At 32.7% G+C, this 21282-nt stretch overlaps 1 protein-coding gene across 15 annotated transcripts in view; it reads right to left on the bottom strand.

Moving 5' to 3' along the window:
* Nucleotides 1–21282, bottom strand: part of LOC134534020 (protein abrupt-like) — a 354312-nt gene that overhangs the window by 106067 nt on the left and 226963 nt on the right. Inside the window, exon 6 of one of the 15 annotated variants that reach the window (XM_063371946.1) lies at nucleotides 16776–16999. The exons of 13 other annotated variants lie outside the window; for them this stretch is intronic. In XM_063371946.1, coding sequence (XP_063228016.1) covers nucleotides 16791–16999 — 209 coding nt within the window. In that variant the 3' untranslated portion in view covers nucleotides 16776–16790. Of the gene's footprint in view, nucleotides 1–16775; nucleotides 17000–19755; nucleotides 20079–21282 lie in introns of those variants that run through there. One more of the 15 variants, XM_063371945.1, reaches the window with a different exon arrangement.

Genomic DNA, 21282 nt, shown 5'->3' with positions numbered 1-21282 from the left:
TATACTACATGTAACTAAGGTAAGTACAGAACATATAATATTATGTAGATAGTTACAGTTAGTATCCATAAATTGATAAAATTTTATATTAATATATCTAGTATTAAATAATTTAGGGAAAAAACATTAGAGCATAAAGATGATTAATCTTTGGATGCCAAAATAATAATTTTTTTAACAAGTTTTTTCTCTCTCAGGTAGGTTGTAAGTGATTTAACATACATATTGAAATTGTTTACAATTCTATATATAATATTATTTTTTGAATTTAAGAGTGTGCACAAAAAAGGTGGGTTACGGCTATTAAATAAAGGAATTTTAAAGCCAGTAACATCAAATATATGAGGACATATAAGATTACCATTCTAACAATTGAAAACAATTATGGCATCTAAGATCTTTCTTCTAGTTGATAGTGAACCGAGGAGGGAATTTAAATCTATGATTTTAAGGTATTTAATTTTTTGTTAATATAGTCAGATACTTTAGAATGAATCCTTTCAAGCTTTTCAATGTCAGTGTTATTGATGCTATTCCATATCATAGAACCATATTCAAGATTCGATCGTATTAGTGCTGTATAGAGAGAAAGAATAGAGTCGATATTTGAGGTGTTGAAGGTGATAAATTTAATTAGACCAAGTATTTTGTTAGATACCGAGATAAGGTTTTGAATTTGAAGATGAATAAATAGTTTTTGATCAAGTAAAATTCCCAGGTCTTTGACATGTTGAGATTTTGTAATAGGTGAGTTATCAAGTTTGTATTCATATTGCATTCATATTATACATATAAACTATGAGTATCAGTGAGTTTACATATAAAAATTCTACACTACACGTAATGCATTGAATTATGACAGTATACACAAAAGTTCTGACCGTTTGTAAACCAACTGCAAAACTACCTTCTTTGAATGTGAATTTTTTTCTTGGGAATCATCACATGCATGCCTGCTGGAAGAAATCCGGCGGGAGATGTGCATGACGGCAACGTGGAGACGTCCTGGCGGCCGAGCTACTGGGAGTTCATGCCGCGGTGATAGACGCTCAGGTGGGCCCTCAGGCTGTTCCTAGTTCTGCAGACGCTGGGGCAGAATTTGCACGGCACGGGTTCACAGGGCATGTGCTTGTCTTCCACGTGGGTGGATATCCCAGCGCTGTGGATCAGCTTGCCGCAGTACTGGCACTCCACGTAACCGCGCTTCCTCTTAGGTCTCGTATCCACTAGACCAGAAATTACAAAAAAAATTAGAAAAATAAAAAAATTGCAACAAACAGTACTGGTAACGACATGCATAACAGGGCTAAGACCTTTGGATGACATTAAATACTGTCATACACAAGATTTAGGTAATTACATAAAATATATTATTTAAAGTATATATCCTCTCATAAAAATTATAAAAGGTGCCTGTGTTCACCATTCCTCAATGTAACAATTTCAGGTCAGGCCAACAAACAAATAAGGAAAAGTGGAAATTTCACACCAACCCTCACAGCTTATAGGGGTAGATCTACTTTAAACACTGGTCACTCACACCCACAAAGAGGCATTGGCGAGAATTAGTTTGCAATAGGTATTTATCCTTGCTTCGATACCTGGTACAATAACTGCACAGCATGACAATTATTTAAATTTCTTATGTAACATACACAAGGGTTGGAGCTGATGATGTACATAGAATGTATCAGCACATAAATAGTATACTTCCATGTCACCGATCTACCTCAAGCTCAGTACATTTCAAAAGAGTAGTCAAAGCCACCCTCACAGAACTACTATTTACAAAGTGAGAAATGTGCCGGACGTTCTGGTAGGCACCAGGTTTCTAAGAGTGTTCCCATCTTCCCCATACATCACCACTCAAACCTGGGGTTTTAAATACATGTCACGTACGTGATGTCAAAGTCCTTAGGACCCCACCTTGGAAGCCAGATCATTTAAATGGTGTTATTCTAGAGATGTAAAGATATACATTTATTTATCGTTACTTGAGCTTAACATTAAAGTATATGGGTTCATTGATAGGTATGTGCAGATTTTGTGCTGGCTATGCCCAGGCATAACAAAGATTATGTGGTGTTAAATATTCATGATTATGATAGTATTAATAAATTAAATTTCAAATTGAAAAATTATGAAGATAATGTTTTTCAATATTATTTTACACTTACACTTTATAAAATATAACATTTTGTAAAATATTGTCTTCTGATAATATTACTGTAAATTAAATATACTGTAAATAATAAATAACACTACTTTAACCTATATAACATATAAACTGTGGCATGAAAACTGAAGTAGCTATTCAAAAGGTAAATATTATATGACATAAAAATGCTACAATAGTTTATCTTGTTAGAAGATAGCAGGTTAAAGGAAATTTTGGTTATATATATGAATAAAATTCTATGTATGTGTGAAAATATCCTGGGCACGACTATGATTTATTTCAACTGCACACAAGGCCGTGGAAATCACAGACGTCTCCGAGCGTGATTCAGCGGTAACTCATTCATTACCGGGGGTCAGGACGGTTCAGCCTCGGCGCTCCATGAAGCCCTGCATGCGAGCAGTCTGGAGGTGAACACAGACTCCAGTGGTAGTCTTGACCACTGCCATGTGCGCGTTAAGCTGCGACCTCTTCTCGGGCGGTCGATGAGTCATCCGAAGGCGTCGTCACCCCGCCTGGCGGATCATTGAATACACTCTCCGGTTGCTTTGCGTCTTCGTGACCAGGGCCGTTTTACAGATTCGTGAGGCTTGGGCCAAACAGGCTCTTTGACATGCTATCTAAAAATTATAGCCTCGTGCCATTATAATATAAAAATTATTTTTATGAAGATAACAGTAAATGTGCATATTATTAACTTACGTCCTATTTATGTCCATAAATAACCACATAATAAATACAAGTTTGATTGTAATAAATTACATAAATTCCAAACTATCCAAGAAATTGGGAAAGCTATTGCCAACCTGCAAAGCAAAGACTTATCGCTCATATTAATTACTGTGCGTACAACTACAAAGTTTGAAAAGCCAATTCACGTAAATCAAATCTCAAATCACGTCCTGAGGAACGTGGCCCTCTGCCTAAACACAGCCCTGCCATAATACAGTGGACAAACTACTCAGTAGATGACGTAGAGGTTGCACAGCAATATAAATATGGTTATATTTCATAGTTCAGGTTATGAATATCACTTATTTGGAGCACTGTAAAACAAACGTTTGATATTTTTTCTTACAAATGAATTTGGAGCAGAGCAGATGACAATATACACAAAAATCAACTGAAAAAAAAGATAAGGCATAGCAATAATTATAATGAAACTGCAACATTAAATTTTTATATTTACACAGGAGACAAGGCACTTGTAAAAACAAAATGATCCAGTTTTATTATTTATTTTTTTTAGTCAATGCTCCTAGAAAGAGACATAATGAGAAATTATGAAATAACAAAAATGTCTAAATCATTTGAAGGAAAAAAAAAAACAACACATCTGATCACACATCCCAGATTATTATTTTATCTGCAGTTTAAAAATAGAACATAAATTTTTATGGTATCTGATTAAAAAATGCCCTAATATCTGGATAAGTAATCTATGGAACATTATTAATGGAAGCTAGGTATCACACCATCACAGTCTTGCAGTAGGGAAACATAAAGGTATGATTATTGCTATTAACAAAAATTATGGCTACCTAAACTCACAGAGACAAAACTGGGAGATTACAATGAAGCTAGTAAAATTATAAAACAATATCTGTAACTGCATAGCTGGTTTGAATGTAACATATTAACGATGTTAAATTTAAATTCAAAAATTTTTTTAAAACAAGAAAATTTCAAGCTATTGCAGCTACTATCAATTATTTTTTGTTTATTTATACCTCAATAATTATGTATGTTGAAAAAATTATTCACTGTCACAGTAACTCTGCAAACAGTGGTCCTTTCGGTAAGACTTTTTTAATCTATCCTGAGAGTGAGAATCAGCTGATATCATGCTATAAAATTAAGTACACTAAAACTTCCAGCTACCCTGCTTAACACAATAAAATTGAATTGCTATTTGATGTGAGCATCATCTGTAGTTGAGAAGATAATTTTAAATTAACAATGTCATGTAGTGCCATCTGTAATTTGAGTATCTAATTTAAAAACTACAACTCGAGTTGAGTAGCTAGTTTAAAAGCTAACAACAAATGGTGCTAATGAGCAATAAAGTAAAATTTAGATAAATATATTATTTTTTGTGTAAAATCATATTTTTCCATGGAAGACACCTATATAGATAAACTTGAAAAGCATAAAGTTATCAAACTAAAAAATTTCATCCAAATCATTGGAGCCGTTTCCAAGATGCCCATGTATAGACAAACACACACACACACAAGTATTGCTCGTTTAATGTGTTAAATATCTAAGGTTTGGACAAGAGCAAAGAGAAAAATAAAGTGAGTGAGTCTTTCAGTACTAACAACGATAACTTATAATGAGTACTCTACCCTCGATAACAAGAAAATTCAATTGTTCTCGTGTTCCAAATACACTTATAATATAAGACACCGGCACAAATTTTAATGTAGAAATTTTAAAATAATGCCAAGCGTGATAAATATATGCAAATTCTGTTTTCGTCTAAATTGCTGAATGCAAATCACATGTAGTTTCTAGTTTAACAACATTTAAAGACTTTATTGAAATATTTTGAACAAGTAAACATGAATTTAATGAATTTAGAATAATTCAATCACTTAATTTGATCTATTCCTAAAATATTACATTAAAGAAAGCACTTTGGTAATTCACATAAGATTCTTGTTGCATGTGGTAATCTCATTGTCTTTCTTTATTTAGTGTTGAAAGTTGTGGTGCAAATGTGATTTGTTATACAAGCAGATAAAAGTAAACAGTAATAACATAACACTATTTCCATACATGACATAGAATACAAATAAGTAATTCATTTCAGTAGTTTCAAAAATCATATTTATTTTTATTTATTTTTATTTATTAATTTTGTGAGATGACTACCAACAGCGATGAGTCAGGGTGGTAGCCACCATACATTAAAACAAACACAAAAAAATTACAATTAACAAATACAAAACAAAATGAATTAAAACATTGACACATACAACACACACAAACTGAAGTTACATCTAGTATGAATAATTGAAACATCAAGTAAAAGATAATACTAAAGGAAATATAATGCATTACAACACCATGGAATATACTACATGTAACTAAGGTAAGTACAGAACATATAATATTATGTAGATAGTTACAGTTAGTATCCATAAATTGGTAAAATTTTATATTAATATATCTAGTATTAAATAATTTAGGGAAAAAACATTAGAGCATAAAGATGATTAATCTTTGGATGCCAAAATAATAATTTTTTTAACAAGTTTTTTCTCTCTCAGGTAGGTTGTAAGTGATTTAACATACATATTGAAATTGTTTACAAGTCTATATATAATATTATTTTTTGAATTTAAGAGTGTGCACAAAAAAGGTGGGTTACTGCTATTAAATAAAGGAATTTTAAAGCCAGTAACATCAAATATATGAGGACATATAAGATTACCATTCTAACAATTGAAAACAATTATGGCATCTAAGATCTTTCTTCTAGTTGATAGTGAACCGAGGAGGGAATTTAAATCTATGATTTTAAGGTATTTAATTTTTTGTTAATATAGTCAGATACTTTAGAATGAATCCTTTCAAGCTTTTTAATGTCAGTGTTATTGATGCTATTCCATATCATAGAACCATATTCAAGATTCGATCGTATTAGTGCTGTATAGAGAGAAAGAATAGAGTCGATATTTGAGGTGTTGAAGGTGATAAATTTAATTAGACCAAGTATTTTGTTAGATACTGAGATAAGGTTTTGAATTTGAAGATGAAAAAATAGTTTTTGATCAAGTAAAATTCCCAGGTCTTTGACATGTTGAGATTTTGTAATAGGTGAGTTATCAAGTTTGTATTCATATTGCATTCATATTATACATATAACATATGAGTATCAGTGAGTTTACATATAAAAATTCTACACTACACGTAATGCATTGAATTATGACAGTATACACAAAAATTCTGACCGTTTGTAAACCAACTGCAAAACTACCTTCTTTGAATGTGAATTTTTTTCTTGGGAATCATCACATGCATGCCTGCTGGAAGAAATCCGGCGGGAGATGTGCATGACGGCAACGTGGAGACGTCCTGGCGGCCGAGCTACTGGGAGTTCATGCCGCGGTGATAGACGCTCAGGTGGGCCCTCAGGCTGTTCCTAGTTCTGCAGACGCTGGGGCAGAATTGGCACGGCACGGGTTCACAGGGCATGTGCTTGTCTTCCACGTGGGTGGATATCCCAGCGCTGTGGATCAGCTTGCCGCAGTACTGGCACTCCACGTAACCGCGCTTCCTCTTGGGTCTCGTATCCACTAGACCAGAAATTACAAACAAAATTAGAAAAATAAAAAAATTGCAACAAACAGTACTGGTAACGACATGCATAACAGGGCTAAGACCTTTGGATGACATTAAATACTGTCATACACAAGATTTTGGTAATTACATAAAATATATTATTTAAAGTATATATTTTCTCATAAAAATTATAAAAGGTGCCTGTGTTCACCATTCCTCAATGTAACAATTTCAGGTCAGGCCAAAAAACAAATAAGGAAAAGTGGAAGTTTCACACCAACCCTCACAGCTTATAGGGGTAGATCTACTTTAAACACTGGTCACTCACACCCCCAAAGAGGCATTGGCGAGAATTAGTTTGCAATAGGTATTTATCCTTGCTTCGATACCTGGTACAATAACTGCAAAGCATGACAATTATTTAAATTTCTTATGTAACATACACAAGGGTTGGAGCTGATGATGTACATAGAATGTATCAGCACATAAATAGTATACTTCCATGTCACCGATCTACCTCAAGCTCAGTACATTTCAAAAGAGTAGTCAAAGCCACCTTCACAGAACTACTATTTACAAAGTGAGAAATGTGCCGGACGTTCTGGTAGGCACCAGGTTTCTAAGAGTGTTCCCATCTTCCCCATACATCACCACTCAAACCTGGGGTTTTAAATACATGTCACGTACGTGATGTCAAAGTCCTTAGGACCCCACCTTGGAAGCCAGATCATTTAAATGGTGTTATTCTAGAGATGTAAAGATATACATTTATTTATCGTTACTTGAGCTTAACATTAAAGTATATGGGTTCATTGATAGGTATGTGCAGATTTTGTGCTGGCTATGCCCAGGCATAACAAAGATTATGTAGTGTTAAATATTCATGATTATGATAGTATTAATAAATTAAATTTCAAATTGAAAAATTATGAAGATAATGTTTTTCAATATTATTTTACACTTACACTTTATAAAATATAACATTTTGTAAAATATTGTCTTCTGATAATATTTCTGTAAATTAAATATACTGTAAATAATAAATAACACTACTTTAACCTATATAACATATAAACTGTGGCATGAAAACTGAAGTAGCTATTCAAAAGGTAAATATTATATGACATAAAAATGCTACAATAGTTTATCTTGTTAGAAGATAGCAGGTTAAAGGAAATTTTGGTTATATATATGAATAAAATTCTATGTATGTGTGAAAATATCCTGGGCACGACTATGATTTATTTCAACTGCACACAAGGCCGTGGAAATCACAGACGTCTCCGAGCGTGATTCAGCGGTAACTCATTCATTACCGGGGGTCAGGACGGTTCAGCCTCGGCGCTCCATGAAGCCCTGCATGCGAGCAGTCTGGAGGTGAACACAGACTCCAGTGGTAGTCTTGACCACTGCCATGTGCGCGTTAAGCTGCGACCTCTTCTCGGGCGGTCGATGAGTCATCCGAAGGCGTCGTCACCCCGCCTGGCGGATCATTGAATACACTCTCCGGTTGCTTTGCGTATTCGTGACCAGGGCCGTTTTACAGATTCGTGAGGCTTGGGCCAAACAGGCTCTTTGACATGCTATCTAAAAATTCTAGCCTCGTGCCATTATAATATAAAAATTATTTTTATGAAGATAACAGTAAATGTGCATAATATTAACTTACGTCCTATTTATGTCCATAAATAACCACATAATAAATACAAGTTTGATTGTAATAAATTACATAAATTCAAAACTATCCAAGAAATTGGGAAAGCTATTGCCAACCTGCAAAGCAAAGACTTATCGCTCATATTAATTACTGTGTGTACAACTACAAAGTTTGAAAAGCCAATTCACGTAAATCAAATCTCAAATCACGTCCTGAGGAACGTGGCCCTCTGCCTAAACACAGCCCTGCCATAATACAGTGGACAAACTACTCAGTAGATGACGTAGAGGTTGCACAGCAATATAAATATGGTTATATTTCATAGTTCAGGTTATGAATATCACTTATTTGGAGCACTGTAAAACAAACGTTTAATATTTTTTCTTACAAATGAATTTGGAGCACAGCAGATGACAATATACACAAAAATCAACTGAAAAAAAGATAAGGCATTGCAATAATTATAATGAAACTGCAACATTAAATTTTTATATTTACACAGGAGACAAGGCACTTGTAAAAACAAAATGAATCAGTTTTATTATTTATTTTTTTTAGTCAATGCTCCTAGAAAGAGACATAATGAGAAATTATGAAATAACAAAAATGTCTAAATCATTTGAAGGAAAAAAAAAAAAAACACATCTGATCACACATCCCAGATTATTATTTTATCTGCAGTTTAAAAATAGAACATAAATTTTTATGGTATCTGATTAAAAAATGCCCTAATATCTGGATAAGTAATCTATGGAACATTATTAATGGAAGCTAGGTATCACACCATCACAGTCTTGCAGTAGGGAAACATAAAGGTATGATTATTGCTACTAACAAAAATTATGGCTACCTAAACTCACAGAGACAAAACTGGGAGATTACAATGAAGCTAGTAAAATTATAAAACAATATCTGTAACTGCATAGCTGGTTTGAATGTAACATATTAACGATGTTAAATTTAAATTCAAAAATTTTTTTAAAACAAGAAAATTTCAAGCTATTGCAGCTACTATCAATTATTTTTTGTTTATTTATACCTCAATAATTATGTATGTTGAAAAAATTATTCACAGTCACAGTAACTCTGCAAAACAGTGGTCCTTTCGGTAAGACTTTTTTAATCTATCCTGAGAGTGAGAATCAGCTGATATCATGCTATAAAATTAAGTACACTAAAACTTCCAGCTACCCTGCTTAACACAATAAAATTGAATTGCTATTTGATGTGAGCACCATCTGTAGTTGAGAAGATAATTTTAAATTAACAATGTCATGTAGTGCCATCTGTAATTTGAGTATCTAATTTAAAAACTACAACTCGAGTTGAGTAGCTAGTTTAAAAGCTAACAAAAAATGGTGCTAATGAGCAATAAAGTAACATTTAGAAAAATATATTATTTTTTGTGTAAAATCATATTTTTCCATGGAAGACACCTATATAGATAAACTTGAAAAGCATATAGTTATCAAACTAAAAAATTTCATCCAAATCATTAGAGCCGTTTTCGAGATGCCAATGTATAGACAAACACACACACACAAGTATTGCTCGTTTAATGTGTTAAATATCTATGGTTTGGTCAAGAGCAAAGAGAAAAAAAAAGTGAGTGAGTCTTTCAGTACAAACAACGATAACTTATAAAGAGTACTCTACCCTCGATAACAAGCAAATTCAAGTGTTCACGTGTTCCAAATAAACTTATAATATAAGACACCGGGACAAATTTTAATGTAGAAATGTTATATAATGCCAAGCATGATAAATATATGCAAATTCTGTTTTCGTCTAAATTGCTGAATGCAAATCACATGTAGCTTCTAGTTTAACAACATTTAAAGACTTTATTGAAATATTTTGAACAAGTAAACATGAATTTAATGAATTTAGAATAATTCAATCACTTAATTTGATCTATTCCTAAAATATTACATTAAAGAAAGCACTTTGGTAATTCACATAAGATTCTTGTTGCATGTGGTAATCTCATTGTCTTTCTTTATTTAGTGTTGAAAGTTGTGGTGCAAATGTGATTTGTTATACAAGCAAATAAAAGTAAACAGTTATAACATAACACTATTTCCATACATGACATAGAATACAAATAAGTAATTCATTTCAGTAGTTTCAAATATCATATTTATTTTTATTTATTAATTTTGTGAGATGACTACCAACAGCGATGAGTCAGGGTGGTAGCCACCATACATTAAAACAAACACAAAAAAATTACAATGAACAAATACAAAACAAAATGAATTAAAACATTGACACATACAACAGACACACAATCTGAAGTTATACCTAGTGTGAATAATTGAAACATAAATAAAAGATAATACAAAAGGAAATATAATGCATTACAAAAGGAAATATAATGCATTACAAGACCATGGAATATACTACATGTAACTAAGGTAAGTACAGAACATATAATATTATGTAGATAGTTACAGTTAGTATCCATAGATTAGATAAAATTTTATATTAATATATCTAGTATTAAATAATTTAGGGAAAAAACAGTAGAGCATAAAGATGATTAATCTTTGGATGCCAAAAAAATAATTTTTTTAACAAGTTTTTTCTCTCTCAAGTAGGTTGTTAGTGATTAACATACATATTGAAATTTTTTACAAGTCTATATATAATATCATTTTTTGAATTTAAGAGTGTGCACAAAAAAGGTGGGTTACGGCTATTAAATAAAGGAATTTTAAAGCCAGTAACATCAAATATATGAGGACATATAAGATTACCATTCTAACAATTGAAAACAAATATGGCATCTAAGATCTTTCTTCTAGTTAACCGAGGAGGGAATTTAAATCTATGATTTTAAGGTATTTAATTTTTTGTTAATATAGTCAGATACTTTAGAATGAATCCTTTCAAGCTTTTCAATGTCAGTGTTATTGATGCTATTCAATATCATAGAACCATATTCAAGTTTCGATCGTATTAGTGCTGTATAGAGAGAAAGAATAGAGTCGATATTTGAGGTGTTGAAGGTGATAAATTTAATTAGACCAAGTATTTTGTTAATTACCGAGATAAGGTTTTGAATTTGAAGATGAATAAATAGTTTTTGATCAAGTAAAATTCCCAGGTCTTTGACATGTTGAGATTTTGTAATGGGTAGTTATCAAGTTTGTTTTCATATTGCATTCATATTATACATATAAACTATGAGTATCAATGAGTTTACATATAAAAATTCTACACTACACGTCATGCATTGAATTATGACAGTATACACAAAAATTCTGACCGTTTGTAAACCAACTGCAAAACTACCTTCTTTGAATGTGAATTTTTTTCTTGGGAATCATCACATGCATGCCTGCTGGAAGAAATCCGGCTGGAGATGTGCATGACGGCAACGTGGAGACGTCCTGGCGGCCGAGCTACTGGGAGTTCATGCCGCGGTGATAGACGCTCAGGTGGGCCCTCAGGCTGTTCCTAGTTCTGCAGACGCTGGGGCAGAATTGGCACGGCACGGGTTCACAGGGCATGTGCTTGTCTTCCACGTGGGTGGATATCCCAGCGCTGTGTATCAGCTTGCCGCAGTACTGGCACTCAACGTAACCGCGCTTCCTCTTGGGTCTCGTATCCACTAGACCAGAAATTACAAACAAAATTAGAAAAATAAAAAAATTGCAACAAACAGTACTGGTAACGACATGCATAACAGGGCTAAGACCTTTGGATGACATTAAATACTGTCATACACAAGATTTTGGTAATTACATAAAATATATTATTTAAAGTATATATTTTCTCATAAAAATTATAAAAGGTGCCTGTGTTCACCATTCCTCAATGTAACAATTTCAGGTCAGGCCAAAAAACAAATAAGGAAAAGTGAGAGTTTCACACCAACCCTCACAGCTTATAGGGGTAGATCTACTTTAAACACTGGTCACTCACACCTACAAAGAGGCATTGGCGAGAATTAGTTTGCAATAGGTATTTATCCTTGCTTCGATACCTGGTACAATAACTGCAAAGCATGACAATTATTTAAATTTCTTATGTAACATACACAAGGGTTGGAGCTGATGATGTACATAGAATGTATCAGCACATAAATAGGATACTTCCATGTCACCGATCTACCTCAAGCTCAGTACATTTCAAAAGAGTAGTCAAAGCCACCTTCACAGAACTACTATTTACAAAGTGAGAAATGTGCCGGACGTTCTGGTAGGCACCAGGTTTCTAAGAGTGTTCCCATCTTCCCCATACATCACCACTCAAACCTGGGGTTTTAAATACATGTCACGTACGTGATGTCAAAGTCCTTAGGACCCCACCTTGGAAGCCAGATCATTTAAATGGTGTTATTCTAGAGATGTAAAGATATACATTTATTTATCGTTACTTGAGCTTAACATTAAAGTATATGGGTTCATTGATAGGTATGTGCAGATTTTGTGCTGGCTATGCCCAGGCATAACAAAGATTATGTAGTGTTAAATATTCATGATTATGATAGTATTAATAAATTAAATTTCAAATTGAAAAATTATGAAGATAATGTTTTTCAATATTATTTTACACTTACACTTTATAAAATATAACATTTTGTAAAATATTGTCTTCTGATAATATTTCTGTAAATTAAATATACTGTAAATAATAAATAACACTACTTTAACCTATATAACATATAAACTGTGGCATGAAAACTGAAGTAGCTATTCAAAAGGTAAATATTATATGACATAAAAATGCTACAATAGTTTATCTTGTTAGAAGATAGCAGGTTAAAGGAAATTTTGGTTATATATATGAATAAAATTCTATGTATGTGTGAAAATATCCTGGGCACGACTATGATTTATTTCAACTGCACACAAGGCCGTGGAAATCACAGACGTCTCCGAGCGTGATTCAGCGGTAACTCATTCATTACCGGGGGTCAGGACGGTTCAGCCTCGGCGCTCCATGAAGCCCTGCATGCGAGCAGTCTGGAGGTGAACACAGACTCCAGTGGTAGTCTTGACCACTGCCATGTGCGCGTTAAGCTGCGACCTCTTCTCGGGCGGTCGATGAGTCATCCGAAGGCGTCGTCACCCCGCCTGGCGGATCATTGAATACACTCTCCGGTTGCTTTGCGTATTCGTGACCAGGGCCGTTTTACAGATTCGTGAGGCTTGGGCCAAACAGGCTCTTTGACATGCTATCTAAAAATTCTAGCCTCGTGCCATTATAATATAAAAATTATTTTTATGAAGATAACAGTAAATGTGCATAATATTAACTTACGTCCTATTTATGTCCATAAATAACCACATAATAAATACAAGTTTGATTGTAATAAATTACATAAATTCAAAACTATCCAAGAAATTGGGAAAGCTATTGCCAACCTGCAAAGCAAAGACTTATCGCTCATATTAATTACTGTGTGTACAACTACAAAGTTTGAAAAGCCAATTCACGTAAATCAAATCTCAAATCACGTCCTGAGGAACGTGGCCCTCTGCCTAAACACAGCCCTGCCATAATACAGTGGACAAACTACTCAGTAGATGACGTAGAGGTTGCACAGCAATATAAATATGGTTATATTTCATAGTTCAGGTTATGAATATCACTTATTTGGAGCACTGTAAAACAAACGTTTAATATTTTTTCTTACAAATGAATTTGGAGCACAGCAGATGACAATATACACAAAAATCAACTGAAAAAAAGATAAGGCATAGCAATAATTATAATGAAACTGCAACATTAAATTTTTATATTTACACAGGAGACAAGGCACTTGTAAAAACAAAATGAATCAGTTTTATTATTTATTTTTTTTAGTCAATGCTCCTAGAAAGAGACATAATGAGAAATTATGAAATAACAAAAATGTCTAAATCATTTGAAGGAAAAAAAAAAAAAACACATCTGATCACACATCCCAGATTATTATTTTATCTGCAGTTTAAAAATAGAACATAAATTTTTATGGTATCTGATTAAAAAATGCCCTAATATCTGGATAAGTAATCTATGGAACATTATTAATGGAAGCTAGGTATCACACCATCACAGTCTTGCAGTAGGGAAACATAAAGGTATGATTATTGCTACTAACAAAAATTATGGCTACCTAAACTCACAGAGACAAAACTGGGAGATTACAATGAAGCTAGTAAAATTATAAAACAATATCTGTAACTGCATAGCTGGTTTGAATGTAACATATTAACGATGTTAAATTTAAATTCAAAAATTTTTTTAAAACAAGAAAATTTCAAGCTATTGCAGCTACTATCAATTATTTTTTGTTTATTTATACCTCAATAATTATGTATGTTGAAAAAATTATTCACAGTCACAGTAACTCTGCAAACAGTGGTCCTTTCGGTAAGACTTTTTTAATCTATCCTGAGAGTGAGAATCAGCTGATATCATGCTATAAAATTAAGTACACTAAAACTTCCAGCTACCCTGCTTAACACAATAAAATTGAATTGCTATTTGATGTGAGCACCATCTGTAGTTGAGAAGATAATTTTAAATTAACAATGTCATGTAGTGCATTCTGTTTTTGAGTATCTAATTTAAAAACTACAACTCGAGTTGAGTAGCTAGTTTAAAAGCTAACAAAAAATGGTGCTAATGAGCAATAAAGTAACATTTAGAAAAATATATTATTTTTTGTGTAAAATCATATTTTTCCATGGAAGACACCTATATAGATAAACTTGAAAAGCATATAGTTATCAAACTAAAAAATTTCATCCAAATCATTAGAGCCGTTTTCGAGATGCCAATGTATAGACAAACACACACACACAAGTATTGCTCGTTTAATGTGTTAAATATCTATGGTTTGGTCAAGAGCAAAGAGAAAAAAAAAGTGAGTGAGTCTTTCAGTACAAACAACGATAACTTATAAAGAGTACTCTACCCTCGATAACAAGCAAATTCAAGTGTTCACGTGTTCCAAATAAACTTATAATATAAGACACCGGGACAAATTTTAATGTAGAAATGTTATATAATGCCAAGCATGATAAATATATGCAAATTCTGTTTTCGTCTAAATTGCTGAATGCAAATCACACGTAGTTTCTAGTTTAACAACATTTAAAGACTTTATTGAAATATTTTGAACAAGTAAACATGAATTTAATGAATTTAGAATAATTCAATCACTTAATTTGATCTATTCCTAAAATATTACATTAAAGAAAGCACTTTGGTAATTCACATAAGATTCTTGTTGCATGTGGTAATCTCATTGTCTTTCTTTATTTAGTGTTGAAAGTTGTGGTGCAAATGTGATTTGTTATACAAGCAAATAAAAGTAAACAGTTATAACATAACACTATTTCCATACATGACATAGAATACAAATAAGTAATTCATTTCAGTAGTTTCAAATATCATATTTATTTTTATTTATTAATTTTGTGAGATGACTACCAACAGCGATGAGTCAGGGTGGTAGCCACCATACATTAAAACAAACACAAAAAAATTACAATGAACAAATACAAAACAAAATGAATTAAAACATTGACACATACAACAGACACACAATCTGAAGTTATACCTAGTGTGAATAATTGAAACATAAATAAAAGATAATACAAAAGGAAATATAATGCATTAAAAAAGGAAATATAATGCATTACAAGACCATGGAATATACTACATGTAACTAAGGTAAGTACAGAACATATAATATTATGTAGATAGTTACAGTTAGTATCGATAGATTAGATAAAATTTTATATTAATATATCTAGTATTAAATAATTTAGGGAAAAAACAGTAGAGCATAAAGATGATTAATCTTTGGATGCCAAAAAAATAATTTTTTTAACAAGTTTTTTCTCTCTCAAGTAGGTTGTTAGTGATTAACATACATATTGAAATTTTTTACAAGTCTATATATAATATCATTTTTTGAATTTAAGAGTGTGCACAAAAAAGGTGGGTTACGGCTATTAAATAAAGGAATTTTAAAGCCAGTAACATCAAATATATGAGGACATATAAGATTACCATTCTAACAATTGAAAACAAATATGGCATCTAAGATCTTTCTTCTAGTTAACCGAGGAGGGAATTTAAATCTATGATTTTAAGGTATTTAATTTTTTGTTAATATAGTCAGATACTTTAGAATGAATCCTTTCAAGCTTTTCAATGTCAGTGTTATTGATGCTATTCAATATCATAGAACCATATTCAAGTTTCGATCGTATTAGTGCTGTATAGAGAGAAAGAATAGAGTCGATATTTGAGGTGTTGAAGGTGATAAATTTAATTAGACCAAGTATTTTGTTAATTACCGAGATAAGGTTTTGAATTTGAAGATGAATAAATAGTTTTTGATCAAGTAAAATTCCCAGGTCTTTGACATGTTGAGATTTTGTAATGGGTAGTTATCAAGTTTGTTTTCATATTGCATTCATATTATACATATAAACTATGAGTATCAATGAGTTTACATATAAAAATTCTACACTACACGTCATGCATTGAATTATGACAGTATACACAAAAATTCTGACCGTTTGTAAACCAACTGCAAAACTACCTTCTTTGAATGTGAATTTTTTTCTTGGGAATCATCACATGCATGCCTGCTGGAAGAAATCCGGCGGGAGATGTGCATGACGGCAATGTGGAGACGTCCTGGCGGCCGAGCTACTGGGAGTTCATGCCGCGGTGATAGACGCTCAGGTGGGCCCTCAGGCTGTTCCTAGTTCTGCAGACGCTGGGGCAGAATTTGCACGGCACGGGTTCACAGGGCATGTGCTTGTCTTCCACGTGGGTGGATATCCCAGCGCTGTGGATCAGCTTGCCGCAGTACTGGCACTCAACGTAACCGCGCTTCCTCTTGGGTCTCGTATCCACTAGACCAGAAATTACAAACAAAATTAGAAAAATAAAAAAATTGCAACAAACAGTACTGGTAATGACATGCATAACAGGGCTAAGACCTTTGGATGACATTAAATACTGTCATACACAAGATTTTGGTAATTACATAAAATTTAATTATTTAGAGTATATATCCTCTCATAAAAATTATAAAAGGTGCCTGTGTTCACCATTCCTCAATGTTACAATTTCAGGTCAGGCCAACAAACAAATAAGGAAAAGTGGAAGATTCACACCAACCCTCACAGCTTATAGGGGTAGATCTACTTTAAACACTGGTCACTCACACCCACAAAGAGGCATTGGCGAGAATTAGTTTGCAATAGGTATTTATCCTTGCTTCGATACCTGGTACAATAACTGCACAGCATGACAATTATTTAAATTTCGGATGTAACATCCACAAGGGTTGGAACTGATGATGTACATAGAATGTATCAGCACATAAATAGTATACTTCCATGTCACCGATCTACCTCAAGCTCAGTACATTTCAAAAGAGTAGTCAAAGCCACCCTCACAGAACTACTATTTACAAAGTGAGAAATGTGCCGGACGTTCTGGTAGGCACCAGGTTTCTAATAGTGTTCCCATCTTCCCTATACATCACCACTCAAACCTGGGGTTTTAAATACATGTCACGTACTTGATGTCAAAGTCCTTAGGACCCCACCTTGGAAGCCAGATTATTTAAATGGTGTTATTCTAGAGATGTAAAGATATACATTTATTTATCGTTACTATCAATTATTTTTTGTTTATTTATACCTCAATAATTATGTATGTTGAAAAAATTATTCACAGTCACAGTAACTCTGCAAACAGTAATCCTTTCCGTAAGACTTTTTTAATCTATCTTGAGAGTGAGAATCAGCTGATATCATGCTATAAAATTAAGTACACTAAAACTTCCAGCTACCCTGCTTAACATAATAAAATTGAATTGCTATTTGATGTGAGCGCCATCTGTAGTTGAGAAGATAATTTTAAATTAACAATGTCATGAAGTGCCATCTCTTTTTGAGTATCTAATTTAAAAACTACAACTTGAGTTGAGTAGCTAGTTTAAAAGCTAACAACAAAGGGTGCTAATGAGCAATAAAGTAACATTTAGAAAAATATATTTTTTTTTTTGTGTAAAATCATATTTTTCCATGGAAGACACCTATATAGATAAACTTGAAAAGCATTAAGTTATCAAATTGAAAAATTTCATCCAAATCATTGGAGCCGTTTCCGAGATGCCAATGTATAGACAAACACACACACACACAAGTATTGCTCGTTTAATGTGTTAAATATTTAAGGTTTGGTCAAGAGCAAAGAGAAAAAAAAAAGTGAGTGAGTCTTTCAGTACTAACAACGATAACTATTAATGAGTACTCTACCCTCGATAACAAGCAAATTCAAGTGTTCTTGTGTTCTAAATACACTTATAATCTAAGACACCGGCACAAATTTTAATGTAGAAATGTTAAAATAATGCCAAGCGTGATAAATATATGCAAATTCTGTTTTCGTCTAAATGGCTGAAAGCAAATCACATGTAGTTTCTTGTTTAACAACATTTAAAGACTTTATTGAAATATTTTGAACAAGTAAACATGAATTTAATGAATTTAGAATAATTCAATCACTTAATTTGATCTATTCCTAAAATATTACATTAAAGAAAGCACTTTGGTAATTCACATAAGTTTCTTGTTGCATGTGGTAATCTCATTGTCTTTCTTTATTTAGTGTTGAAAGTTGTGGTGCAAATGTGATTTGTTATACAAGCAGATAAAAGTAAACAGTCATAACATAACACTATTTCCATACATGACATAGAATACAAATAAGTAATTCATTTCAGTAGTTTCAAAAATCATATTAATTTTTATTTTTTTTATTTATTAATTTTGTGAGATGACTACCAACAGCGATGAGTCAGGGTGGTAGCCACCATACATTAAAACAAACACAAAAAAATTACAATTAACAAATACAAAACAAGATGAATTAAAACATTGACACATACAACAGACACACAATCTGAAGTTATACCTAGTGTGAATAATTAAAACATAAAGTAAAAGATAATACAAAAGGAAATATAATGCATTACAACACCATGGAATATACTACATGTAACTAAGGTAAGTACAGAACATATAATATTATGTAGATAGTTACAGTTAGTATCCATAGATTGATAAAATTTTATATTAATATATCTAGTATTAAATTTAATTAGGGAAAAAACATTAGAGCATAAAGATGATTAATCTTTGGATGCCAAAAAAATAATTTTTTTAACAAGTTTTTTCTCTCTCAGGTAGGTTGTAAGTGATTAACATACATATTGAAATTGTTTACAAGTCTATATATAATATTATTTTTTGAATTTAAGAGTGTGCACAAAAAAGGTGGGTTACGGCTATTAAATAAAGGAATTTTATATTTTATATTTTTATATTTTTTAAATAAGTATTTTGTTAGTTACCGAGATAAGGTTTTGAATTTGAAGATGAATAAATAGTTTTTGATCAAGTAAAATTCCCAGGTCTTTGACATGTTGAGATTTTGTAATGGGTAGTTATCAAGTTTGTTTTCATATTGCATTTATATTATACATATAAACTATGAGTATCAATGAGTTTACATATAAAAATTCTACACTACACGTAATGCATTGAATTATGACAGTATATACAAAATTCTGACCGTTTGTAAACCAACTGCAAAACTACCTTCTTTGAATGTGAATTTTTTTCTTGGGAATCATCACATGCATGCCTGCTGGAAGAAATCCGGCGGGAGATGTGCATGACGGCAACGTGGAGACGTCCTGGCGGCCGAGCTACTGGGAGTTCATGCCGCGGTGATAGACGCTCAGGTGGGCCCTCAGGCTGTTCCTAGTTCTGCAGACGCTGGGGCAGAATTGGCACGGCACGGGTTCACAGGGCATGTGCTTGTCTTCCACGTGGGTGGATATCCCAGCGCTGTGGATCAGCTTGCCGCAGTACTGGCACTCCACGTAACCGCGCTTCCTCTTGGGTCTCGTATCCACTAGACCAGAAATTACAAACAAAATTAGAAAAATAAAAAAATTGCAACAAACAGTACTGGTAATGACATGCATAACAGGGCTAAGACCTTTGGATGACATTAAATACTGTCATACACAAGATTTTCGTAATTACATAAAATTTAATTATTTAGAGTATATATCCTCTCATAAAAATTATAAAAGGTGCCTGTGTTCACCATTCCTCAATGTTACAATTTCAGGTCAGGCCAACAAACAAATAAGGAAAAGTGGAAGTTTCACAGCAACCCTCACAGCTTATAGGGGTAGATCTACTTTAAACACTGGTCACTCACACCCACAAAGAGGCATTGGCGAGAATTAGTTTGCAATAGGTATTTATCCTTGCTTCGATACCTGGTACAATAACTGCACAGCATGACAATTATTTAAATTTCTGATGTAACATCCACAAGGGTTGGAACTGATGATGTACATAGAATGTATCAGCACATAAATAGTATACTTCCATGTCACCGATCTACCTCAAGCTCAGTACATTTCAAAAGAGTAGTCAAAGCCACCCTCACAGAACTACTATTTACAAAGTGAGAAATGTGCCGGACGTTCTGGTAGGCACCAGGTTTCTAAGAGTGTTCCCATCTTCCCTATACATCACCACTCAAACCTGGGGTTTTAAATACATGTCACGTACTTGATGTCAAAGTCCTTAGGACCCCACCGTGGAAGCCAGATTATTTAAATGGTGTTATTCTAGAGATGTAAAGATATACATTTATTTATCGTTACTTGAGCTTAACATTTAAGTATATGGGTTCATTGATAGGTATGTGCAGATTTTGTGCTGGCTATGCCCAGGCATAACAAAGATTTTGTGGTGTTAAATATTCATGATTATGATAGTATTAATAAATTAAATTTCAAATTGAAAAATTATGAAGATAATGTTTTTCAATATTATTTTACACTTACACTTTATAAAATATAACATTTTGTAAAGTATTGTCTTCTGATAATATTTCTGTAAATTAAATATACTGTAATTAATAAATAATACTACTTTAACCTCAAGATAAGACAAAACTCCAATGAAACACAGTATTTCACCAATAATTTAATATTTACATTTACAATACAGTTTGAAATATCAGCACAGGAAATATGTTTAGTCTTTAAGCTTTACCAAAACTGATTTCTCATAAATACAATATTTTGATTAAAGTA

The sequence above is a fragment of the Bacillus rossius genome, chromosome 7 (genome assembly GCF_032445375.1).
Source record: "Bacillus rossius redtenbacheri isolate Brsri chromosome 7, Brsri_v3, whole genome shotgun sequence".
Lineage (NCBI taxonomy): Eukaryota > Metazoa > Arthropoda > Insecta > Phasmatodea > Bacillidae > Bacillus > Bacillus rossius.
Note: the sequence above shows the minus strand (reverse complement) of the source record. Positions and strands in the feature narration are given on the sequence as shown.